Here is a 25,892-nt window from a genome sequence, read left to right as displayed (position 1 = left end):
TAAAAGTGTGTAATGCAAAAACCATAGCAATTAATTTGAGAAGATTTCTGCATTAAAAACATGCTCATGTTTCCAAGATTTCCTTCTTTGCCAAGTCCTACTCACTAAGAAAAATTTTGACCATATACACAATCTATTCCTCCAGCAAATCGTTTTCTTATGATGACGTCCAGTTTGGTTTGGGACCATTATATCAAAGAGCCCTCTAAAGACAAGGCGCAAAGGTGAGGCATATTAAAATTGAGGATGCAAGCTAAGCTTTCACGAGTGGCACCCTTACTTCAGCCCCAAGCGGCTCATTTTTTTGTCCTAGACTGAGCAATATCAAAAAATACTCTAGAATCATAGATCCAATGTTAATTCAATCACTGAACTCGAGGCAGTGTTAAAACTAAGTACATGCATACCAGATAAAGACACAGAATGTCGAGATTGAGAGAATAACTACGAAAAGAAATCAAAACGACAAAACATAACTTGGTGGACAAGTTAATGAAAGGTTAGTCATGGAAATGTAAATTAAAGAGGTTTAATGATGCTGAAAAAATTGTAAAGAGGATGGAAAATAATACATCAGAGTAGAGAAATGTTAAAAATCAGTTGTATTGAGGATAGCCAAAGAAAGGGTAGAAACAGGAAGGTCATTCTCAGATATTGAAATTGAAGAAATGAAAGAATTGAAGAATGAAAGGGAGGTGGATGGAAAAAGTGAAGGAAATGCCAAGGCATTGGGAGAAATATGTACCTCAATAAAAATAAACTCCACTTGTTTGTCCACACCACAAGCAAGTGGAGGCCACGCCAGTCGTTTAGAAAAGGAGATTTGAGCGATTTAACCACCTAGAAATCATTGAACACGGGAAAAACAAATTCCAATAACTATCCATTTGGCAAAATATTATATCTTTCTTTATTGCTTATTAAACCTTGAAACTATGAGGTTCTCAGAATTTCTCCATGGCATGGAAGACGTCTATTCTTACTTGCCGAGGCAATCAAAGCCAGGCACATATGCACATACATAACATACACGTTAAGTTCCTGAGAATACATATCTGCAAATCAGATTGGCAGTACATAACTCGGATAATGATGAATGTGTATTAAGTTATGTATTTGGATTCAGGAAGAACATATAACAATAACTATTTCTTGGAAGTAGCAATTTTTAAGCAGTTGTGTACTACCAACTATTACATATAGAGTCCACACAAGCCAAATGGGAATTACTGGCATCGAAGATGATTTAACACCATCATTACTTTTAGAAAGCATAATATTAAAATTTTTAAATTACCCTGAAGATGAGCTGCAAGAGCCCATCTGTAATTATGAAATATCCCTAGCTAAGGATCCACCTGTTCATGGCATGAATAAAAGGCAATTATTTAGGTACTTTTCACATTTTACTAGAGAAAATACTGCATTCACATGTGTATATTACACTACAAATAATTTTCAAGGACTTGCTTGACAATAAATATATAATGACAGACACCCACTGTAACTAGACCAAAATTTATCTAAGAGAAGAAGACAGGTTGACAAATGACATTATAAAAGTGCAAAATTGCATTACAGTAACAAGTACGTTACAATTATTGAAATACACATTGGTGACGTCATTTTTTATTGCAGCTAACAGGCAATCAAAGAAATTTCAAATACACATTTGATATAAATATTTAATTTTTAACACAAGATAAATAGTAAATATGTATAATATACACAGGAGAGCTAAAAAGTAAACATCAGTAAAATAGATTACATAATCCAGGCTCAAATGACAAAATACTAATCCCAATTAAGCCCAAAATTATAATTTCACTGGACAACTTTCATTTATGCATATGAATATTAAAGCTCGATGAAATACTGGACCAACAAGGAATTCAACAGATACATATTCCAAATAGAAAGACCAAGACAAATGTACGACTAATAAGTAAAAATTTCTAAGTCACATTAAAAAAAATGATAAATGAAATTTTATAGACTTATATCTATGTAATAGATACACCACTCCTTTGAGAAATATATTCACTGAAACATTTTGAGGATTGGGGTTAAAAAATTGCAAACATGCAACCTGGTAAATTGCAGTGACAACTATTTATGAACTATTTTGTAAAGATAAACAAGACCCCTGAGCAAAATATGCAAAAATAAAAAAGGATTGAAAAATAGCAGGGAATTTCATTGGTTTTAATATTTTTTCCCCTGAAAGAATGACAACCCAAAAATATACTACTATTTCTAAAACTATTGAAACAAACCTAAATATTCCTAAAAAATACTGGATTTTTAACTACACAAACCCCACCTCTAAATCCTTAAAAATAGTCAAAATAATTTGACATACTGATTTCCGTTAAATTCCTGATGTTTGGGAACAGCAAAATAATATAAGCATCCTAGAAATTAATTATAATATTGAATAGTAATAATATTTCATGAAAATCTTACACGGTTACCAGAAATCCATTTTTCCTCTCAAGACATCAAACACAGCCAGAAAACATGCAAAAATCAAAATAAAATCAGCAGCAGTGCAGTATCCATTTAGAATTTGCATAAAACCTTCAACATCATATAAAAAGTCGAATTGATAGGACAGTGCGATGAATTTTCAAATAATCACAGTAAATATTTCAATCGTAGCCCAGAGGAGATCTCCTCAAATAACTCTAGTATCACACTGTTACAATGACAATTTCATTATTTATTTACACATTAAATTTGTGACCAAGACATTTCATTCATGGTGGTATATATACTCATAGATAATGAATTTAGTTCATTGCCAAATATTCTATTCAATGCTGAAAAGCTTCACTACATACTCAAAACAACATAAGTGTATAATATGGGTCAAGTAATGCACAATCAACATTGCATTTGAGCCACAAGCCTACATCACTAAGAAAATAATTTCATTTTATAGCAACCAACGTTAAAGAGGACAAGTGAGTATTCCTACTTCCCAAACCTTACATGTACTTGTAATTGCCAACTAGTAGCGACTAGAAAATGGCATCCAGCATTCACAGAATTATTGAAACTTCCTGTACGTAGAAAGAAAAGAGGAAACATTCAACACCTTTCACAGCAGTTCACATTTGAGCAGCACGTACTTATACACATCAGCACAAGGCTTTTTAAGTTTCAATTAAATAGTTATAAAAATAAATGCACAACAACAATATTTGAAAATTTATCACCGCAAGACTTTGGCAGACTCAACAGCTAGGGTTTCAGGTAGTAAAGTAAGTAGCAGAATAGCATAGAGGATGATTATCATAATACATAGTAACCTATCCTTCCTCCAGGCTTTAATCTAAAGGTAAATTACGCTGGAAAGCAATAACTCTTTGCGATGTAAATACCATGAGATATACTGATAGCCAATGTGAAAGGATTCACAAGTATCTTTCCTCTCTTGTCATTGCAGAAACGATGTTTAACAGAACTATCAGCAGATAAAGTTAAATTTTCTACTCTCCTTCATTCGCGTGGTAGAATGGTGCACTATTTTCAACTCATACATACTCCCCTGATAAAAAAATAAAATTATTAGAGCATTTTGTTTCAGTTGGTGTCTCACCCCCCTACCAGCAATCAAACCTAAGCATAAAAATGATAGCAATCAAAACAACGATAACAATATATATTCAACAGTAGAAAAAATTCCGTCACCTTTAAAATTAAGTACTCATGATCACAGTAAACATCTTTTACACTATGAATTTTAAACTTAATATTCCCCAACAAATCAAACAAGGAGAATTATTCCAATGAGCACTTAGGAGCAAAATGTAACATAATGGTAAAACTCATTCCTGAATGCAGGGATGAGTATCTGGAGATTTTGAAAATGACTCTGGTGCTCCTCAAAACAAGGCCACACGACAGCCATGAGTTGCGTTTTGCACACGCATAGTTGTGTTTAAATTCATCTTACCTTACCACCCCAAATTTATAAATTATATTTGCCACTACGTAAAGATGATTGGGGTGATAAAGCAAGTGAATTTATTACACTAAATAGTTAACATAAATAATGATGTCAATCCCATTACAATTCAATGGTTTTCGTAAAGGAGCTATATGCAAATAAGAAATTTCCCAGTGAATCCAAGAACCCACATTCCAGCACTTTTAAAATAAATCTTCATGATAATATAGTACATATGGGAGGAAATATGTTATAAAACAAACTGATCAAGAGGAAGCATTCCTCTAGCTCCAATGGTCACTTTCGGTGACAGTATAGTCACTAAAAACTTAAGCCACCATCTTGAAATTTTCAGGGTATATAAAGTGAATTCTACTAATGGACTGCTTCTAAATAATGACAAAATGCACTCTCTAGGTCTTCTCAATTGTACCAAAACTAATCCACCAAACACCATCAAGTTACTTGGCTTTGAGCTCAACCAAAAATTGACTTGGGATCCAAAACTAGTAGTTGTCACACTTAGGATACTGGCCAAGGCAGTGTACACGCGATACATTAACTTAAACATACCATCCCAAAAGAGTATCTTATTCATTAATACTATGCCTCATTTCTTTGCCACATCAATCATGCTATTGAACCATGGGGTCACTCATCACCCACAAATAGCTTTATAGGTCTTGAAGCACCTTACTGTAGACTTACAAAACAAGTCATTCTTTTAATATTTGAAAATTTTGTCACTTCAATGGACGCTTTGGATGAAAGTGTATTGAAATTCAAATCAGTTGTATGTTCCTGGAATACACAAAAAGGTCATTACTCTTTAAACGAATTTCTTGAATGTGATAGCATTGTAATTTCCTTTGGCATTGTTGAGTATTTTATCTTACTGTGTAATTATTATATATTCATCTGTTCTCGAATACTTGTGTATAACTTATGTATTTCCCAAATGTGCATTTTATGACAAAGACATGTTGCAAATTCAATTTGTCAAATTTCCAATGAAAATCAAAATTATTACTAAACCCTGTCCACATTTGACAGAATCTCAAATTCAAAAAAATTACCTAAGTATTTTCTCATGTGTAATTTTTTTTATATTTGAGAAACAGACTAATGTTCACAAAGTATGTACTACCCTATGCACCCTGAAAATTTCAGTGTGGCATTTTAAATGAGGAATAAGTCACCGAAGACACAAAATACGCCCAGTAGAGAGGGAGGGAGGTTAGGCATCCTCTTTGGCTGGAAAAGGAGGGAAATATTGACTTAATTTTTCAGGGAATTGTACAAAAAACATGAAATCAAATCGATGCCACGGAGCTTGGTGTTTCAAGATACAGCTGCTATTGCAGAAGGTAAGCAGCATAATCATGGTCAAAATGAGTCATTTTGATTTTGTGTGAACAGCTAAAATAAAATGTAAATATGTAATACCAGAAATTTAGAATAAAGGCTCATTACACCGTATTATGGATAATTAGCAACAAAAATTTAGAACTAACTCACAACAACTATACCTCAAGCACCCCTACCTCACTGTATCATAATTTTTGTTTGAGCAATACCCTTTAGTCAATTCATTGTTTTCATCCTCAATAATCCATAATTTTCTAAAATGTCTACCTAATCCGTAAATGTCTACTCAGTGTTCATAAAATATTATGCTTGAAAAAGCATAACCTGTCATTTTAAGCTTGCTTACATTATGCCTTGCTGTTAAGTTACATCTACATACTACATTCTTACTTCTGATTTCTCAAGATTTTATCAGTTAAGTTAAAAATCATTTGGTGGGATTCATAACGTGTCATGGAACATTCAAAATGTTTAAGACTCCATGCAAGTCTGAGTAAACCATTATTTTTATCTTCTCTGTATCAAGAACCAAAGATGCAATTTTTCATCAACCCTACTTCACAACAGATTGTGTTTCGACACAACACTCCCTGACAGTTAGGCACCAATTACAAACACAGACTTACTTTAGATGTAGAAAAATAAGCTGAAGTAAAAACTGCCTAATGCTAAGAGGGTTATTAAGAGCTCCCCCGCCACGAAATAACATCCCATTGGTGAAAGGAAACATTTTTGATTTAAGCCAGTACATAGTCAGAAACAGCAAGGAACAAAATTTACTTCATTCAAAACATAAAAAGACTTTTTATCCTAAAACAACTCAAGAGAGTTGGCTGAGAGTAGAATTCTTTTAATACTTGGTGCCAAAAATCTCCCAATAGTTAAATAATACGATTCCTCTAGCTCAAAAACCACAGATACATGCCCCACGAATCAAAGACCAACATCAGAATCGTCCTCCTGAATTCACGATTCATAGAGTCATTGGTAGTAAAAGATGGAAGATAGCCCACCTAACCCATAACTAAAGTTTATCTTGCATCACTAATACCTAAACTAGTACAGCTATCACAAGAAACTCATTTCAAACAGTTAGACTTGCAAATTATCTCACTTTTTGCTTCCTTTGTGCAAAAGAGTCAAGCACCAGTTTCCAGCCACCACTGAGGTAGATTGGCTTGAAATACAAATGAAAACAGAAATTTCATGAAAAGCTCCAAAGACCACACTCGAGGATGAAGTAGAAACTAAGACAATTTCTCAACTCAATTACTAGCCTGGTGTATGAAAAAATTTCACCTATCATTTTACAAGAGGAAGACAAATCAATTTTTAAAAGGCTATGGATTTAAACAGTTTCTTACACATGAAGTAAATTATTCCAGGTACAGCACTGCACAGCAGAATACATAGAGTCACAAGTATCACCCCCTTGACCTCCTCCTTGATATCACACAAAGACAGAAAAATTTCCCAAGCCCACATATGATTCGGACTGTCAGTAATTACTTAAGCATCTCCATCGTCGAAGTAGAGTTTTCAAAGTGTTCAGCGTTAATTGCACTAAAAGGCATTCTAGATAGTGACAAATTACACAAATTTTCCACCCAAGTAATTTTTTACGGGAAATAACTCATAACTAGGGGCATAATCTCAAATACTCCAATCAAAATGCACAAACCCCAGTGCTATTAAGATTCAAGCCATAAAATAATAACATGCACCGTTGCATTGCTTTTCTTTTTTTTTAGGGTTTAGCACTCTAAAACAATCACTGCCACGCAAAAAAAATAGCAACTGATCGCTCAAAATAAGTTCTTTTTTAATTTCAGATTCAGCAATTATCTTTAGAGTGCGTAAACACAATTCCCGATCAGGACAGCATGAATGCAGATTTTGAAGGATTAGTGAATGTTAGCAAATGTATTATGAAGAGAACCAAGGGTTGTAAGAATGCATTTCAAAAAAGAATATGACCAAAAATACAATGGCACTAAGAAGAAAACCGATACAAGCATCGATCCAATTGCTTAATGAAATACAGCTCAAGCATTAGCAGATGGCTTCTCACCACTCCATCTAAGTCCTTCCCCCTTTCTCATATCCAAATACTTGTTGCAAATTGCCTTTAATGACTGACACAAAATACATTTTGTAAGAAACTAATAATTTTGATAATTTAAATGGAATTTAAAATCTTGCCCCACCATTAGTATGTTTACCAAAACTAATAAAATAAGTCATACACCAAGCCAACTTTGAAGCGACAAAACCCATTGTAGCACCAAAAGTATCTAAGTTGCACGAGGTACAGCGCATTTCTCAGGATTTCTTCCAAGTTGATATGCTATAAGTGACTATTTCACATTTAAGCACGCATCTTGAAGTAAGAAGAGCAGATTTTTTGTCCATCTAAGTGAGCTTCCCCACCATCACTATGAGGAATTTCTACTGCATTAGTCGAGAAATGGAGTAACAACATGTTGAATTGAATTGAATAAAACTTTTTGCACTTTCAACGACACAAATTTTTGATTCACACTGCCTTTCAACAAATAGTATCATCGTCATGTCAATTAAATACGTAATTTTACTGATGCAGTAGGTGAAAGAAATGAAGATCCTTAGCATGTACTAGTAGGAAGTTTATAGTGTACCCAGCATAGTGCCACTGCATCTGAAAAATTAAATAACCGCACAGTGAGTTGCAATTATTTAATTTATGTACATATTTTGCTAAGTGTTTGAATATGTGGTGACTCACAAATTTTTTCAATTAAAGAGTGGAGAGTACAAAAACTTTTATTTAATTCAGGTACCAGGAAGCTACCAGCAATAGGTGAAGAGACAACAAGAAATTGCCCAGATAACCATAATAAGACAACTGAAGCACAAAGGGAGAGGAAGATTCCTTATTCTAAAGAGGGCATTCATCAATCACAAAAATCTCTAGAATTTCAAAAAATCATGAACTTACCACCAGTGGTAAATCTATGGGGAGGGGGATGAGGGGGCCACCTTGGGTATCCAATTTACACTTGATAGAATGGCAATTTTGTTTGGACACCCACTACTGATGGGAGATTACCCCCACTTAGGCCCCCCCCTTGTCCCTATCCTGGATTCGCCACTAATTCCCACTAGATAAATACAGCAAGTCCTCAACGTACAAACAAGATGTGTTCCCAGACCTTGTTCATAAGTTGATTTATTCTAAAGTTGAAAAACCTGGTCAAGGCAATGAAAAGTGTAGTTATCCTGCAGAATGCAATGCAGCATTAAAATTTTGTGTTAACTCACGATGGTGACGAACTGATCTTGCTGCACATGCGACGCAGCTGGGGCCAAAAAAATTTTGCTCTTCCCGACTTCACAACGGCTTAATTGATACTTTGATTAAACTGTACTGATAAAGCGAGTTCATGTAAACCACACTGTGTGGTGTCGGCCACACCTCAAAGGTGCTGAATTTGAAATTCCGGGCACGCTTCAATCATATCTCTGAAAGTTCGTAAGCCGAATGTTGGTAAGTTGAGGACTTGTTGTAGCGTCATATACACTGCCGATGAAATTGACACAGCCAAGGGGTGAGTTCCCATACAAACGGAAAGTGGCATCTGAAGTCGAGCCAGCCACAGTTGTCCCATGTTAGGCAGAAAGCTTGAAAAAAGGGGAGTTGGCATGTCCGACAGGATATCAGCTAAGGTCGGAGATAAACAAAAGGATTCTGCTAAGATAGGGTTTGGTGCAACCATAGAAGAGATGATAAAATTAAGGGTATCTCCTGGTATTTTTGACAATGCAAATCAAAGTGACAACGTTGTATGGCAATGGAGGTGCATGAGTTGTCAATTGGGGACTGCGAGTGGTAGTGCAACATGCTCAGTGGCCAACCTTTCCAAAAATCTGGCCAATGAGGATTCACCACATCACATCAGCTGCTTTCAGGCCAAGCTATATTAAGACACATGGAAATCCTGTACCGGCAACCAATACCTGAAGATACCCCCTGATACACCAACAAGGAGGAAATCCTGAGATATGGAAATCCCTATGGAACCACTAAGCAGAAATCTTTCATCCACATTTAACCTGCAACTTTCAAAACAGACGTTCAACAGTTTTCAATAGGGATTTTCAAAGTCTTTGGTAAAAATTCTGCATTAAACTATAATCCCAGAGCAGAGAAAAATAATTTGGAATCATAGCTACCAGCCTGAGAGCCTAAGGATACAAAAATTTTGTACTGATTTAAAAATCTGATGCTACGAATAGAAGTTTATTATAATCACAAAGTGATATATATTCCATCAGCCTTTGATTGAAGCCATACTGGCATAAAACAAGGCATTACCAGCATGACAAACAAAGTACACAGAGAGCTGGATTGATGAACGTGCTCCCAACCAATGAGAGCAAACACATCACATCATAATCAACGGATTTCTGACAAGGCATCTTTTGCACTAAAGAAATCAATTCTGACCTTACTGACTCAATGACGAACCGAAATGCAATTTTGCCAAATCTAGGAACAAAATCATTAAATATTACAGAGATGATGCCAATGAAGAGCGTACAAGTTCTTATACAAACAGTTTGAACTACATGAAATACAAAAAGGTTGGCATTATTCTCCTCTTCCAAAATTCATTCCACAAAACACAGCTTGGATAGTGCATCGGGAACGAATATCGATACTTGATCAGTAAAGATGTCATGCACTCCAGTCAGGCAACGGAGATGGCGAAGGCAGCACACTTTGAGGAATATTTCCCAAATAATTGAGTCGAGTCATTTTTCTAAGTTTGCACAGCAACTAGGCTGTGATCCACCCTCACAGGCAACGCTGGCGACGATGGTGTCGATGGCGGTGCCGGGTGAGATGGGGTGGCACCATTGCTGTACGCATGATTCCCCCCTGACGACAAGTAATTACTCTTGTGAAGTATGTGAGGAGCCTCGTTAAACTCCTCAAGTTCATCACCATGGTAACCCATGTCCGCTGGGAGCAGAAGTAGGTACTGCTCACTTCGCGTTGGCCACAAGAGATGAGTCATGACACAGAATGCCATGCAGTCGGCGGAGTATGTGATACCTGCATCCAGTAAACACGGAATGCATTTAGAGGAAAATTTAAAATAAGTCAGAACAAATGCAAGGATGAATTATTCTCAGGTTTTCAACGGAGAGGGGTGGTCATTGATATGTACTTTGAGATTCACATTGTTCCTCATCATCAGGGTAAGCATTAAAACACCATTCAGCATGAATCACCTCACCTACTTAAAAATCCAAGACAAATTCATCCAATTGATACATGTATGGGGGAAACACACGATCTTTCATCGGGAAGAAAATGCTTAGTTTTTACTAATGCAGTAAGACCTTGATTTAACTCAGAGGGATATAATAATATAAGTGCACTAAATAAAATCAAATAATGTAAAATCAAGATTTAGGGAAGAGGTGGCAATATGATAGGCCAATTGGAGGGACATCAATAAGTAAAATCAAAATAAAAATATAACTACACCACACTCCCAATTATCCAAATGGGCTATTGATGAATGATGAAGTGTGGAGAGAGAGAGAGGGCACGAATAATCGGAAAACACGGATAACCCAAACTTTCACTTAAATGTCCTGGAATGTTCTTAATTTACGTAAAAACAAACAATGTGTTATTATTTATGCAGGTATTCTGTTATTTTAGAGTGCTTCCCGGACTTAATGAGAGCTTTCTTCGCCAGTTCACGGTCTTTTTTGCGGCGATAACATAGTTGTACTTGTATTATTAATGCTCCATGTAAGGCCTGGTTTCGAAAACCACACATCTGTGGCTGTGTGATCACGGATACAGAAAAGTGGTTTGCACCAATGCTTCAAAGCCACTGCGCAACTTCAGAAACTACACTGTCAGGCACCACGCCATGTAGTCACATCTCGCAAAAGTTGCCTGGGTTGCAACTGCTGCGGGACGTGTATCCGTAATCATGGAGCACAGTCGCACACTGCGAGGCTTGGAAAACAGGAACACTGTGCTCACGTGAATGCAGCTAACACGCGATCGCTTCCATTTTATGAAGGGGATTTTAACAGAAACAATAAGCCCGGCGTATCCAAGCATTAAGGCAGTAATTCTGATGATTTTGCATCCGATTTTTTTTTTTAAAGATCGTGGAAAAAATTGAGCGAGAGTGAAAATCATACACCGATAATCCGCAACACGGATAAACCGCAGCAGCCGGATAATCGGATCGGGAGTCTGCTGTATATACATTACATATCATAAAGCTACTTTGAAGAGGGGATGAATATGTAGTCCAAAGGGAGAGTTCCCCTAGCATTGTGTCAGTCACACACCCCAGCTTACGAGAGTCAACAACTCATGGTCTTCAGCCATTTGGCATTGTAACAGTGACAAAAACAGATTCATAGGTACATAGAGTGTAAAATCGGGCAAATGAGTATGAAGATACTCTTGATTGTGGGTAAATAAATTCTGTGGACTCCATCTACATTTACATAATACTCCGCAAGCCGCCTAAAAGACGTGTGGCAGGCGGTTTTGGGACACCAGCTGTTTACACATAGAAAGGAAAAGCTCTAACAAAGTTGGGACTAGTGTTTATTAAAGTCCTTTATGGTTCAGGGGAAAAACGAAATCCCATATCTATCTGTTTGGCAAAAAATCTCTCTTAATTTATCGCTTCTATCGGACCTGGAAATATAGTGTGGCTCTAATATTATGTTTTCCGTGTCGCTCTTAAAGATATCCATTCTCAATTGTTCAAGGAATGTAAGCCTAGCGCGCAGAGAGAATGAAGAGTCTCCAAAGAGGATGAGAAAAAAATTTGGGACATTTCTTATTGGCACCAACATTCCCAGCGGGATTAGAGGATGGCATTACACCGTAGACAACCTGTGATCTCCGTTCACAACAAAGCGAGACCTTACATCCTCTTTTCAAATTTTAATCGTGACATCGATCTGACAACAGCAATAGGCGCTAGAAAATTTCTTCAATGAACTATTTCAAAGGATTCAATTTATACTGGTTTTCCAGGTCATCAAGTGAGCGAAAGTCCTTCCCTAATCTTGAGTAGGAGAAGGAATATAAGCTGTGGTAATCTAATTATCTGTTACCACGACAACTCTTGGAGGTGCTCTCACCCCACCCAAACTTCATTTGGAATTTTTCTCTCCTCCCACATAGCCAATTAATCATTTATTTACTAACACAGAACTACATGAAGCTGAAAATGGTTGTGAAGCTAAAATCGATCGCCATGAGTAACATAAATTTTGCCCTTGATCTTCGCATTACGAGTAGGTATACATTGTGATTTGCTGTTGATTTCTAGCATGCGTATGAGGAATATGCATCATCATCTTTTGAACTACATTCATTGATTTTGATGGAAATTTGTCAATTGCTCACGGGAAATCATATTGGAATTTGAAGAAGACTAGGCTATGGTGATGGCCATCCTTGGATGCCTTAAAAATCAATAATTACCATCTTACAGAAGGAACTAGTTCATCATTCCGAATATATATACAGCAGACATATTTATAAAATTAAAATAGACATAGAATAGAAAAAAATATTAACAATCCTTGTCTTTGTAGGTAGGTTGAACTGTGGATGATGAAGCAGTAAGATGATATTACCGCTTGCTCCTCGGTTCACCCACCCTTTCCCCCCAATGGCGCTTGCCACCAGGGACGCCTCACTGCGGGCCTGGGAGTGAGGGGCCCCTCACCTTGGGCAAATGGGCAACTTGGTTGCACATATCTCGGCTCACAGGGCTTAAGGACATGGAAAATTTTGCAAATGCCCTTTTATTATAGAACACTACCAACCTACCAACTTTGAATGAAATCGGTGGAAGACACTCCCTGAATGTTGGTTGCCAGAATATTATACATAGATAGGAATTCAGATAGAGTAATTCTGGGATAGTTGAAGTAATCATCCTGCGCATTAGGCAACCCTTTAGTCATTAATGCAATGCTGAGACACTTGCATAGAGTTACGGTTGCATGACTGTAATCAGAACAATACCCGAGTTTGAGATTGACTTTTAAACAGACACATTTAAATGGAGCAACTAATAATAATTTCAATAAAAATTTTAGAGCAACTGTTCATTTGTACAGCAGATGATATGCTTTGAAAATATTCTTACACCCCTTGTATTTCTTGGACTTAATTTCTACCCAAAAAATGTACCAGTATTTTGAATTTAAATATAAGTAGCCTAAATTTGAGCTCCAGTACTCTGGTGGCTTTCAATCCAATGACTTGTAGCTTGAATAAGAGGAGGCTACATTCATTACTCTACTACTTACGCTATTACTTACTTACTCGGCTCAATATTGAGATACGAGAATGAATCAGTCTAGAATAACACCATATGTAATATCTTTGCATCAAAATATCCTCCTATGATGCTAAATCAGCATGATATTTTTCCGCATAATCAATGTTCAGGCCTTCGAAGGCATGCAGGCAACCAGCTCTCGACCAAAGACGAACTTTCCCCACCCTCACTTCCCCCATGTCTGCCTCTTTCCTCCATTTCTCTCTCTTCTCTCCCTCTTCCTTCACTTCTTACATTAGAGGGGACTGCTACTTTTACGTAGTCTGTTTATGTTCAAGAATGAGGGATCCCATAGAGGCACAGACCACTGCGATTCGGTGGGCCAGTGACCAGCCATTTCAACGTGATTGGGATCAGAAGTTAGCATCCAACCACTCGTTACATGAACTAGAATTACCAATTATGTATCTGGTTATCGGCGTCAGATAATTAAAATTGCATTTCTAATCAGGATTTAAGAAACATGTATCATTCCTTAAACACAATAACACGACCTTTTTCCTCATTGCAAGTACTTATACTTCACCTTCGTTCTTCACAGCCGCATTTTCATTCTTTCTTCGTTTTCCTGCAGTACACACATTCATATTTTTACCACTTTGCCCCTTTTATTGGCATTGCTTAGCAGTCAGCATATAAATGATTGAAAGCACTGTTACACTAAAATTACTACGTAGTCAGAGGTAATTTAATCTTCCATGGGGAAAGACTTTTCCAATCGATGTCAATAGGCAGCATATACTAGTGAAGGCATATCGCATAAACTTTAATTAACTCTTCAAGCATACCGGCCTCGGAGGAGAAAATTTCCCCTCCTGTCCCTCCAGGACCTCTATACCCCTGTCTTTGTAAGGAGCTCAGGGTAAATTGTATGAAAGCTATCAGTCTATTTCTGAGAGTGTGCTCGTGGTGAGAGGAGTGATAAATAAAATGAATGTGGCCACTATCATAGATGCCCATTACGGAACTCAAATCCCTCAAAAGTCTAATTTATTAATTTCACACTTATCTGAAAAGCGTTGGCCACGGAAGTAGGTGCATTAGTCATAAATGCCTGACTATAGGCTGCTACCTAAGCAGAAAAGTCATTCCTTGTTTTAATATTCAACTATGCTTCCTGAAAATAGCCATTATTTCTAATAGAGCCTTACATAGAATATACAATTTATAAAAATAATATAAAGGTACCAGCCACATACTTTCCCTTGAATGTATCGAAAACAGGATGCTTGTTCGAGGAAAATCAACTGGATAAGAACGGATTGCGTAGAAGTGCACAAAATAGGGGGTGCTGAATCCTCTTAGCACCTCAAATCAAAGCATAACACAAAAATAAGCAAGAAGAAATGGTAAAATGAACAAATTCATCAGTATGAAAAATGTAAATTAGAATGGTAACTCACCTAATAATAATTTGAATCTCCACAGTGCTGAGACTTGTAGAGCCACTAGTGCAACAATGGGAAGGTATATGAACCACACCAACGCAGAAGCTCCAAAATGCAGAAAGAAATGGAGTTTCTGAGCATTGTGTTCATATAACATTGTCGTTCTCAGCTCAAGAAGAAACCAGATGGATATGAGGGTTCTGAAAACAACCACCAACCATCCAGGCCATGTCTGGTACTCATCTATATCTTCTATTATATCGACCTCAGTCTGAAAAGTTTTGGGAACATATTAGAGGTATATAAAAAGAAAGCCTTGTACAAATATAGCTACCAAACAACAGAAGAGCAAGAGGAAATGGAGCAATTTTGCTTTGAATATACAACAATTATTGCGATCATTAATAGGATATCAAATTTTTTTTTGTTAATTTTGAAGAAGGAGTGGAATGAATGGATATAGAAAAAGGAATGATGACCCTCTGTCAAGGCCAACAAAGAATGCAAATATTGTCAGTTTCTAAGCTAAAATTTATAAAAATAATGTGGTCACATTGCTGTGAGAGAATAATCTTCTATGTCAGTCAGTAAATTAAAAACATCAGGCAATTACAATAGTGATACCTGTCTAGATTGTGTTGAATAGGAGAATACATCTTAGGTGTGCTCATGTACTTTGGAGAAAGTACAGGATGAAAAAATATTTGATATAATGAGTTAGAAGGGAGATTATAATCATCAATGCTCACGATCTCGTTGAATAATAAAAAGAGAATAAAAACATTCTGCATTCACAGACACTCTTGCACCCGATTCACAATAACCACCAATGATTTCCACCTTCAGCATCAGTCACATCAACCATGGCCTCAGTTAGCTATTTACAAAGAAAGGAAGCTTAAAATCGGAATCGAAAGGGGGAGAGAGACGTCGTTGGGACGGAGAGTCCAAACGATAAAACTATGAAAGGTGACATGAGGTCTCTAAGCTCATCATCCTGCCGCTTGTTCTGCTGTTGACTCCAGGTATTCCAGCCCCATCGCAAGCCTTCCTCATCGGCTTTTAGCGACCCACACCTCTTCCACCAATGGAAAAAGTTCTTGTGCATTGCGAGCCAACCCTGCTGAGCTTTTGCCAGAAATTCGCCTGCTTCGTTCAACTGGTGAAGGGAGCATTGATAAACACAGTGTTTAGGAGATGGTAGTATTAACTAGAAAATGATATGTAGTGTGCATTAGGCGTATAAATGGAAATGAATGCATAAAGAAATACCCATATAAATAAAATAACTGCGGACTAACTTTATGTAGTGGATCATTGATGGTTTCTAGAACCTTGTGTAACCTCAGTCATGTTTCAGTGCAAAATACTTTGTGAGTCCTGATGAATTCAATGTATGAAACTATTAACAAAAATAAATTTTTCATACATGGGTTCATACATGTCATATTAAGAAGTGAATTATCTGGAATACAGATACATACATAGATAGATAAACTTTCACGCCCTGATGTATTGGTGCACAAAGGTTAAGAAAACACTTAGCTGTTTCACAAAATAAAATATATTGCGACCGGTTTCGATACAGCGTATCATCATCAGATGATGATACGCTGTATCGAAACCGGTTGCAATATATTTTATTTTGTGAAACAGCTAAGTGTTTTCTTAACCTTTGTGCATCATGAAGGAGTTTCACCATATTACGCCAACCACCATCGCATTTCTGATGTATTGGTTTAATTCGTGAGCATTGATTCAGTTTGAGTGTACTATCTCTAGCTAGTGAAGAGATTCACCGATTGATTACACCGTATTTCTCCAAATATATTCTCCCCCCCCCCCCCTTATTTCGATGCCTCAGTTTCGGGAAAAATTTAAAAAATATGTTTGAATATAGTCCCCTCTTTATTTTTGCCACGGGCATTTTTTGAAATAAAAAAAAAAAGGGGGGGACTATATTCAGATAAATACAGTAATTACTGTAAATAAGAATTAAATAATTATTTAATTACATTAATTAAATAATTATGATTAATGCCACATTTTTGTGAATGCAAGGAAGTGAAAACAGAATGAGTTTACTTAGGAATAAGGAGTCATGGTGCCATGCACATTACGCATTTATTTCCTCTTGTCTCCCTCATTTAAATGTGAAACAGCTAGTTATCACATTAATATAGCAATAAATACAGACAGTTTTGATAACCTTGTTGAGAGATAACCAAATGAAATAAGGAATAGGCTGGCTGGCTGGCTTATCAATTGAAGCTCTTAATATTCAATACGTTGTTTACATTCCTACACAATCAGGCTTCTTGAATACACTGTCCTACATAAAGGAAAAGCATGTCGCTGACAGGACAACACTTCTGTTAACACTGTGCCACAGAAGAAATTCCTATGCCAGCTTATTAGTATTAATCAATAATTCCTTGCAGATAGAATCCAATTTAGTGTCTCCTTGGCCGATGGAGAAAATCATGAATATTAATGTACCAGTGAATAAAAACAAATTGAAGCCTGATTTAATTGATTTCTTGTGCTTTCAAAAGGCAAAAGGAAGGAACTCATTTACTCAATTGAAGCTAATTCACAAACATTGTGACAACGTTTGCGACAACGTTTGCTAATTTGCTTCAATTGAGTAAATGAGTAACTTCCTTTTGCCTTCGCCACAATGGTTGTGAAAACATTGTCACCTATCTTTGTGCCTTGTGTGCGAGTCCAGTGGTGCAGCGAGGGAAGGGGGTGTTGGGGGATAAACCCCCTCCCCCCCCAGTGCTCAGAGAAATTTTAAGTTTAATCCATTTTACTTAAGTGGAGTGATACATATTACTAATTGAATAGTGTAAGGATGAATAAAATATCCCTCAGAAAGCCGTAAAACTCACCATTTTGAACCATTTATCTTAAAATTCTGTAATACATTAATCTCGCACCTACCATTTATCCTGGTGGGTATTCCATACCCTTACACACCCCGGTATTAGTTGCACCTAAAACCCCACCCCCCAGCCTTAATTCATTTCTGCACCCCTGTGTAAGTCAACATCACTATGGGCATTTCCACCCAAATAATATCTATGCAAAAACAATGCATTCCAAAAATCAATTCAAAATAAAACAAGAATCCACTAGTTTTTAACTAAAATTTAGAATTACGATAACAGAATATACCAAATTAATGACATTCCAGTCATAATCCTGGAACAAGCAAATCTATTAACATGTGGCCTCAGCTCCTTTATTTTATACACCACCACAAAGTGCATACCTTACGTACAAAGTACAGTGGAAGCTCAGTTTAACAAGTGCTAAATATCCTCAGAAAATCGCTCACTACATCGGGTGCTCGATATATCTGAATAAGGTGAAGATGAAGCCCCTCAATTACCCCTACTCACCTTCACTTGCAGGTTTTCTTTCGTATCAGTGCTATTTCAGAAAGGAACTAGATTGCAATTGTTTTAACTTGTGTACCTGTACATAATTTTGCTGATAATTTATCACAAAACAATTAATGGCATTGTTATCGCAAAACTTGGCATTCGTGGCCACGTGTCGTTCAATGTATAGCAATGTGATCATGGATTTGGGATTGTTCAGGATTAGTGAAAGTGTCAAATCACTGTGCGACAGCCAAAAACATGTTGCATTAGAGGCAGTCACAGCTGGATGTGGTGACATTTGAAGCAATTAACATAGAGCTTCGGCATGCAGCATTGGCGAGCTCTGGACACTGCCCCCAATCAACAACATGCAGCCCAGCGCGCAGACTGAGTCGTCTCCGCACACTAAGCTACATTCACTTCAATATTATGGATCTGTCATAGACTCGGTGCCGCAAGCTGGGAAGTCATTCAGTTGAATTGTGCATAGCGATTTAATCGGCACAGTTATGTGTATTACATCCGTGATGCTTAGACGTTTATTGGCCGACTAAATAAACCTCATGCTCCTCTTTTCAGAGTTATTCTTTCTGCCGTCACCAGTAAAATAAGGCACAAAGATTATCACTCATTCATTTAAAACACCAAAATATATCAAACATAGAGAATACATAACCTCTCTAAATTAATTTAAACACCAAAATAGATTGTAAATAGAAACAAAAGGAATACTTCCGTTTACAGAATAAATTACTATCATTCCTTAATTCAACTGTGATGCTACGACAAATGTAAATGCCATATGAATCTACACTTATACCATGTATTGTGGACCAGTTTTATAAATACGCTCACAGTAGCTCACAAAGATAGGGCTGGCACCAAACAAACTATCAAAAATCACCAACTGATATGTACTACATTTTTACCCTTATACTTGAGATATTTATGCACTAACAACAAGCTATAGTAAACTATAATGTCAGCAGTATATGACTTTTGAATTAAAGCATTCACATTTAAATGGATGAAATTATTATGAAAACATTAATAACAAAGAAAGCAACAACAAATATTGTAACCTTGAGTGGCATAAATGGCATCTATGCTGATTCAGTTGTTAATTAAATAGTTTCAGTAAATGCTACATTACTAGTGTATTGTTTGTTACATAAAAGCAGACATACCATATTCCATACATAAAGAAGTATGTGCACTACTCCATAGAGAAGCCATATTGAAAATACGAGAGGCTTCCACGTCAACTGAAGGCGAGTTATAGCCCACCCTTTGGCTAATAACAGAAGCAGCAGCATGAAAAGCGTCTGCAAGAGTGAAGCAGATAACATGGAAAGAAAAGACGTTGTTTAAAATGCATACCTACTTAAAAATTAATATGATAACAAACTACATATCAAACCTACACATAATAGTACATAAATTACCATTTCTAACAATAATTCAAAATTAATAAACATACAATGAATGGATCGATTCACAAAAAAAAAGGAAAATGGCAATTTTTAGCCCCATTCATTTCTATTTTAGATAACATTTAGAACATACTCATCTTCTTTGCTAGTTACCATGCATATATGTACATCGGTTTTTCATTTCAATTATTTCCAGAGACACACAAGGTTAATATACTTTTTTACAATTTGGCCATGCTTGGGCTATATATATCATAATCTAATTCATACAGCAATTAATGAAAATTTTAGTGCAATTAAGGAATATATTTAATCATATTAAACAGTAAAATACCTGCTAATTTTGATAAATTTTCAAAACGTAATTACTTTAGGACCGGTACAAATTCACAACATTATTTTACAAATGAAATGCATTTGTGCCCACCACCTATTGGAGACATATAATTGATGCTCAATACATTAGGTAATGAGCTAATAATTACAACGTCATCAAGTCCATGAAACCATGCGGACCAGCAGTGTGTGGTCAAATGTCCAACAAACATGGACTAATGTTGTACTTTATCTTTTATTGAAATGCAAACTAAAACTTTGGTATAAACACTAAAAATAAGTCACTAATTTTGGTGTCTCAGTTTATTTTTTCATATATCTTATCCATTACTGAGATCCCTCAGCTCAAATAGTACTACATTTCCAAAACCATAGCTGCTTAAGTTTTTCTTTTAATATCTTCAAAAAATTGATTCAATCGTATCTTTTAAAATTCAAAAAGTATTGAACAATTGATTTTGTAATATTGCAGGATTATATAAGATGTTTTCCTGAGTGCAATAAGAAAATAAATGTACGAGGAAGAAGCTGGAACAGAATTGAGTTGATTAAATTTAATAAGAATGTGTACAACATGGAAAATGAATATGTAACAACATTTGAGCATCAACCAGCGAAAACACCCAAATATTGTAGAAAATTGTAGAAAAAGAAGTTGTAGTTGAAATTGCTATGGTAACAAGGCAAAGTATGATGTGAAGAGAATGAAAAGAATTACATGATATTTTTCAGCCTGTGAAAATAGAAAACATATTAGAAACATGGATTTTCCTGTAGTATTTCCTATGCATACATTGCTTCCAAAGGGCAACTGTCCGTGGGTCGAAGCCATGAAATATCTATCATCAAGCGGAATATCTTTGTAGAGGCAACAATAAGCCACACAGATTTTAACACCATGAGCATACAAAGGTTCACCCCCTTGCCTGTACTCAGCTCTTCCAATTCCTGAGCTTCCACAGCCTCGGTATTACATTGAGGCCAGTGTCAATTGGAGCCATCTCTTAGCTACACCCAGGTGGCCATCCTATTTTTCTAAACTTAGGTTGTAAAACTCCATTCTGAAGTGCCGCCAGGTAGTTGGGTTGTGTAACACACAAAATTTATGGTGTTAAATGCAACAATGCAAACCCAGTTTTTCTCTGATCATAAATGGTGGGCTGAGGCCCGTATTCTTAGTCGACCCTGGATACATCATCAGCCCCTACATAAACTGATCACGCCCCTACATACGCCACATCAAGCCCTACATATGGCCGTTTTTGGAACTAAACGGGCCCTACTTGATGTAGGGTACCCGAACCAGCCCTACACCCTACAAAAACATGGCAGCCAAATATCGTCTGCTAATAACTTCGATTAAAGAATCTACTTTACAATGGATATCAAGGGAGACGAGCTCACACAAACCATTTTAAAATGTACAGTAACACAGCGGAAAGGTAATAATACTACCACATTATAGCCACCAAGTTAATTAAATTATAAAATTGACTGAACTAATAAGAACAACATAGCGGTATACATGCACCTTGTTTCTACGAATATATAATAATATTTTTCACGTTTTCACTTATGTAGGGTCGACTGAGAAGCGCATGTAGGGGCCTTTTGTTATGTAGGGACGGTTATGTAGGGTCGACTAAGAATACGGCCCTAAGTTCCAGATTTTCAGTCACTTTACATGGTGCCACTCAATCTGACACATGAGTGACCAACTTACGGGAGTTACACTACACTTACGCTTGCACCACTTGCCATACCACATACATATAGCATAGACAAACCAACTTTTATGCGCATGTAACTTCTCATTTTGCTACATGGTGACAGCCGCAAAATGAGAAACACTAAATTTGCAGTCACCCAAGGAGGAAGTCACGCACGGCCCACTGGCGGGTCATGCAACAGCGAACATTTTTTAAGCAAAATAATACGATAGAGTTAATAAAAAAACCCTCAAATGAATCAGTCTCAAGTGAGCACTCGCTCAATTGAATAAGCCTCAAGTACATACGTGATTTACATTGTTCATTTAACTGCCATGACAACACGCAAATTTTGCGGCAGCAGTGTTCAGTTAGCAGATAATATATCACATTTAATAATGAAAACTTTCCTGATTGAGGAAAGTTTTTTTAGCGATGGGTAACTTCAATAGGTGATTCTACCATCCTGGGTGAAGCCCTCAAGACACTTTATTGTAAAATCCTCAAAATGTAATAAGGCCCAGGGAAAGGAAATGGAAAGAAAAAGTGTGGTACATATTCTCATGCATGTGGCTTAATGCAGAATAAGCTCAAACCTCCCCTGTCCAAACCAACTTTCGGGTTGAAACTTAGATGGAGAGAGTGATTATAAAAGCATGTTTCTCTGAGCAATAGGCTTTCGCAATGGTCTCATGAGTTCTAACATATCCCTCGCAACATGAAAAGAGAAACATGTGACATCAAAGGTGGTGAAATGGCAGATTCTAAACTTTATCAAATGCCCTCAAATATTTGCTGCTATTTCCAAATAAACAGGGATTTCTTAATTAAAGTCATTTGTGCACTACTAATACATGGCATTCCCAGAACTCACTAGACTTCCACAGGACTGTATTCAGGTTTCCACAAGAAAACTCCTTTTTGTCATCCCTGCAGATCCCTAGCAGCGGGCCAACCACATGAAGTTACATATAATGTTTTTGAATGAGTTCCATATTTTTCTTTCACTTCCAGTTGAATATCTATAGGACTTTCATCACAACAGTTACACTATTAAAGCAGAGTAGCCTTGGGTCAATATATGTTGTCAAGCATTAGTTTCATTATCAATGAACGGCCCTGAATGATGACCACAGTGCCGCTACTGACACCACGCATACCAAATAAATATAAATAGAGTAAAAATAATCACCACTAAATTGTAACATTTTCCATTGGCATTCAATGTCAGACAGATGTAATCATCATGTCACGTATCATGCACAGTTTCTGCCTTCACTGACATACAGAGAGCAACCAAGAAGAAGAAAAATGTGAGCAGTTTCTTACCCTCGAGAGTATATCAAGTATATCTCCAGCCAAGGCGAGGCTCGATAAGCCAACTCCATCAAAGGCAAACTTAGTGAGGTGAATAGTGGAGAGAAGAAGTGAAGACAGCTCCAACGCTAATGATACCGCAAATAACCGTGTCACGGGGTGTTGTTGCCGCAATGATGCAAAGAACTGCAGCGGAGCTAAGCCAAGGTACACCACCAAAAACACTAAACTGATCTCCAGCGTATTCTGTGCCAAGAAAAACAAATAATTTCTTTCAATCGGGACATCATCATTGACCAATCAGCTGGAAAAATCTGAATGTATGCATGAATTTCCATTATTAATAAACCATATTAGTTGATCAAATGACTAAGTTTATAGCCAGCAGCTTTTATATGGGCGGCGACAAGATTGGAAAAGCAATTTCACCACGTGTTTACATTCCACACTGGGTGCATATAGGGGGAGTGAGCGCTCAGAGCAAGAGCTGTGGAATTTTCCCCTCAATGCAAGAACAAGGCAGTAGCTCAGTGTGAGGGCTCAGTCATTTCTCACAGCAGCCTTTTCAGCCGCTCCAGCCTGAGCACTTGTCGCTGATTGACAGGAGCTCTAACTTAATTTTCGGTGACCAATAGTGTGTTGTTCATTTGATTCAAAAGCTCCACCATGGGGCTAATATGACTTTTCCTACTCAGGGAGTCTGAGAATATGCTATGTAGCAAAAAAGGCTACACAGGCTTCTAACCCGGTTCTATCTCTCCACTTGGGCCAAATGGAGAGAGATAACCCGGCTAGAAGCACAAATAGATTTTTTGTGTCAATATTCACTAGAAAGGCATTGGGCCTTCCTTCTTACTACGTAGTGGTCTGTTCATGTGCTGAACAGGACCTCTGAGAACTCACTCCCCTGGAGTACACTCAATGAAACTTTCTAAGCACTCAACAAACTATCAACAATCAAATATGATGCTTTGAAGTGCAATAACAGGACCTTGGTAAAGAAATTAAAATGATGAAACCATCGCCGGCACTAATTCAGTCTAAGTAAAGAACATACAAGACAAAGTTTCTTTTCTAGGCCAATAACAGTTCAACTGAATGTTAGGAGAGAACGAAGCATAGACATATTCTGACCATATTAGTCGAAAAAGCGCGCACAAAGCAACAAAAAAGCAGGACGGATGAGAGCCGATACCAATGGCATAATTATTAACCACATTAGTCTAGAGTGAACAAAACTATTTAAAATTAATGGTTATTTTAGAAGCCAAATGATAGCATCAGCTGTCATCAGCCCGACTTCTTCTGAAGCTTCTTCAGCTGAACATGCTGCGAAGTAGTGATTTGAAATGGTACATTTTGCGTTCCTACAATGATAAGAATACTGTACGCTTTTCCCCAGTGATCAACTGCATCTACAACATAGACAATGGAAGACAACCTACCTGATGGTCAAATGAAAACTGATATTCCAAAGGATTATGATGACTAGCGTTAGGATTTCCATTAACCAGCCATATATCATAATCTACTGAAAAATCTTCTTTCGTGTGGTGCCACTCACAAGTCGTTTTATTGCGGTAACATGCGACCAAACTGATGTACCAGAACCTTAAGGAAAGGGAAAAAGGTACCACTTGAACAGATGACGACTCGTTTCAGGCTTAAAATAGGAATACAAAAATAATAAGCCAAACATTCTTTCTTGCATACCTAGGCTGAGCCATGTCTCTGATGACGTACGTAAATTGATTACCCTTGATAACATTATTAGGATTGTCTTCATCAGGGCAAACCTTTCCTAATGGGCAAGGAACTCTTCTTAGAAAGTCTTCCCCTGCATCATAGCAATTCACGTCATACGCAATAGTGCTTATCTTGTTAAACATGAGCGCACAGGCTTTATCCTTGTCTGCGACGGAACGATTTCCATAATACTCTAAAAAATATCCTCTGTCTAGAACAGCGAATGTCACTGGATTGGTAAAATTTGTGTTCGATGTTATGTTTCCAAAAATATAACCCAAGGAATCTTTGTCACTGTGAATATCGGTTTTTTGAAAACCAAACTTGATTAAGAAATGGAAGAATTCACTCGTGTTCCACGTCCCCGTCAGATGAGTTGAGCATACAGTCGAAAAATTATAGGAGATAATGAGTAATACACACCACGCATACGTAATCTTAGCTAAGCACCAGCTGTCTGCCTTTAATTGCTTCACAGAAGCCATATTGTAGCGGCGAAAAATATAGACACCAAAAATACAATGGAGGAAAATAAGTAACTGAAGAAATTAAACACGATGCTTGGGGCAATATCCCATTATTTCAAGTTGCACCATTCTCCATCAAATGTAAAACAGCCTGAGTACCTATCGCAGTCTGTGACATCGTACTGTTTGCTTTCGCCTGTTTCGCATTTTATCATCGCTTGACTTTTGTCATCAACTTTGTGTTTCTTATCTCCGACACTCGTGTCGCATGAAAATTCAAGGAGATAGAGCGGTAAATTCAAATAGAAAGTAGTAATAATATATTTACGAGAAAACCAAGATATTAGTAAGCAGCCTAAGAGAAGAAGTCAAGATTAAAATTAAAATAGGG

At 36.9% G+C, this 25,892-nt stretch overlaps 1 protein-coding gene across 2 annotated transcripts; it reads right to left on the bottom strand.

The window, feature by feature from the left end:
• Nucleotides 1-1,387: 1,387 nt before the first annotated feature.
• On the bottom strand, nt 1,388-25,715 carry LOC124166393 (transmembrane protein 145-like). 2 transcript variants are annotated; one of them, XM_046543917.1, is made up of 6 exons: nt 25,002-25,714; nt 24,734-24,899; nt 23,301-23,534; nt 19,681-19,818; nt 15,117-15,372; nt 1,388-10,421 (listed from the first exon to the last, which is right to left on the bottom strand). In XM_046543917.1, exons 1-6 carry the CDS (start codon nt 25,517-25,519, stop codon nt 10,126-10,128), a joined length of 1,608 nt encoding a protein of 535 aa, XP_046399873.1. In that variant the 5' UTR covers nt 25,520-25,714; the 3' UTR covers nt 1,388-10,125. The 2 variants fall into 2 exon arrangements, with proteins under 2 accessions (XP_046399873.1, XP_046399874.1); XM_046543918.1 differs by lacking the exon at nt 19,681-19,818 and having other exon boundaries at nt 25,002-25,715.
• Nucleotides 25,716-25,892: the final 177 nt, after the last annotated feature.

The sequence above is a fragment of the Ischnura elegans genome, chromosome 10, assembly GCF_921293095.1.
Source record: "Ischnura elegans chromosome 10, ioIscEleg1.1, whole genome shotgun sequence".
NCBI classification, from domain to species: Eukaryota; Metazoa; Arthropoda; class Insecta; order Odonata; family Coenagrionidae; genus Ischnura; species Ischnura elegans.
The sequence above is the reverse complement of the archived record's forward strand: the minus strand, read 5'-3'. Positions and strand labels throughout refer to the sequence as shown.

Bases quoted from the DNA above. Each gene is read 5' to 3' on its own strand.
- LOC124166393 (XM_046543917.1), bottom strand. From the start codon at position 25,519: ATGGCTTCTGTGAAGCAATTAAAGGCAGACAGCTGGTGCTTAGCTAAG. The intron at 23,535-24,733 runs GTAGGTTGTCTT...TTCTTGGCACAG, and splicing joins AGTTTTCATTTGACCATCAG to AATACGCTGGAGATCAGTTT. The intron at 15,373-19,680 runs GTATGTCTGCTT...AAAACTTTTCAG, and splicing joins TTCTTTATGTATGGAATATG to ACTGAGGTCGATATAATAGA.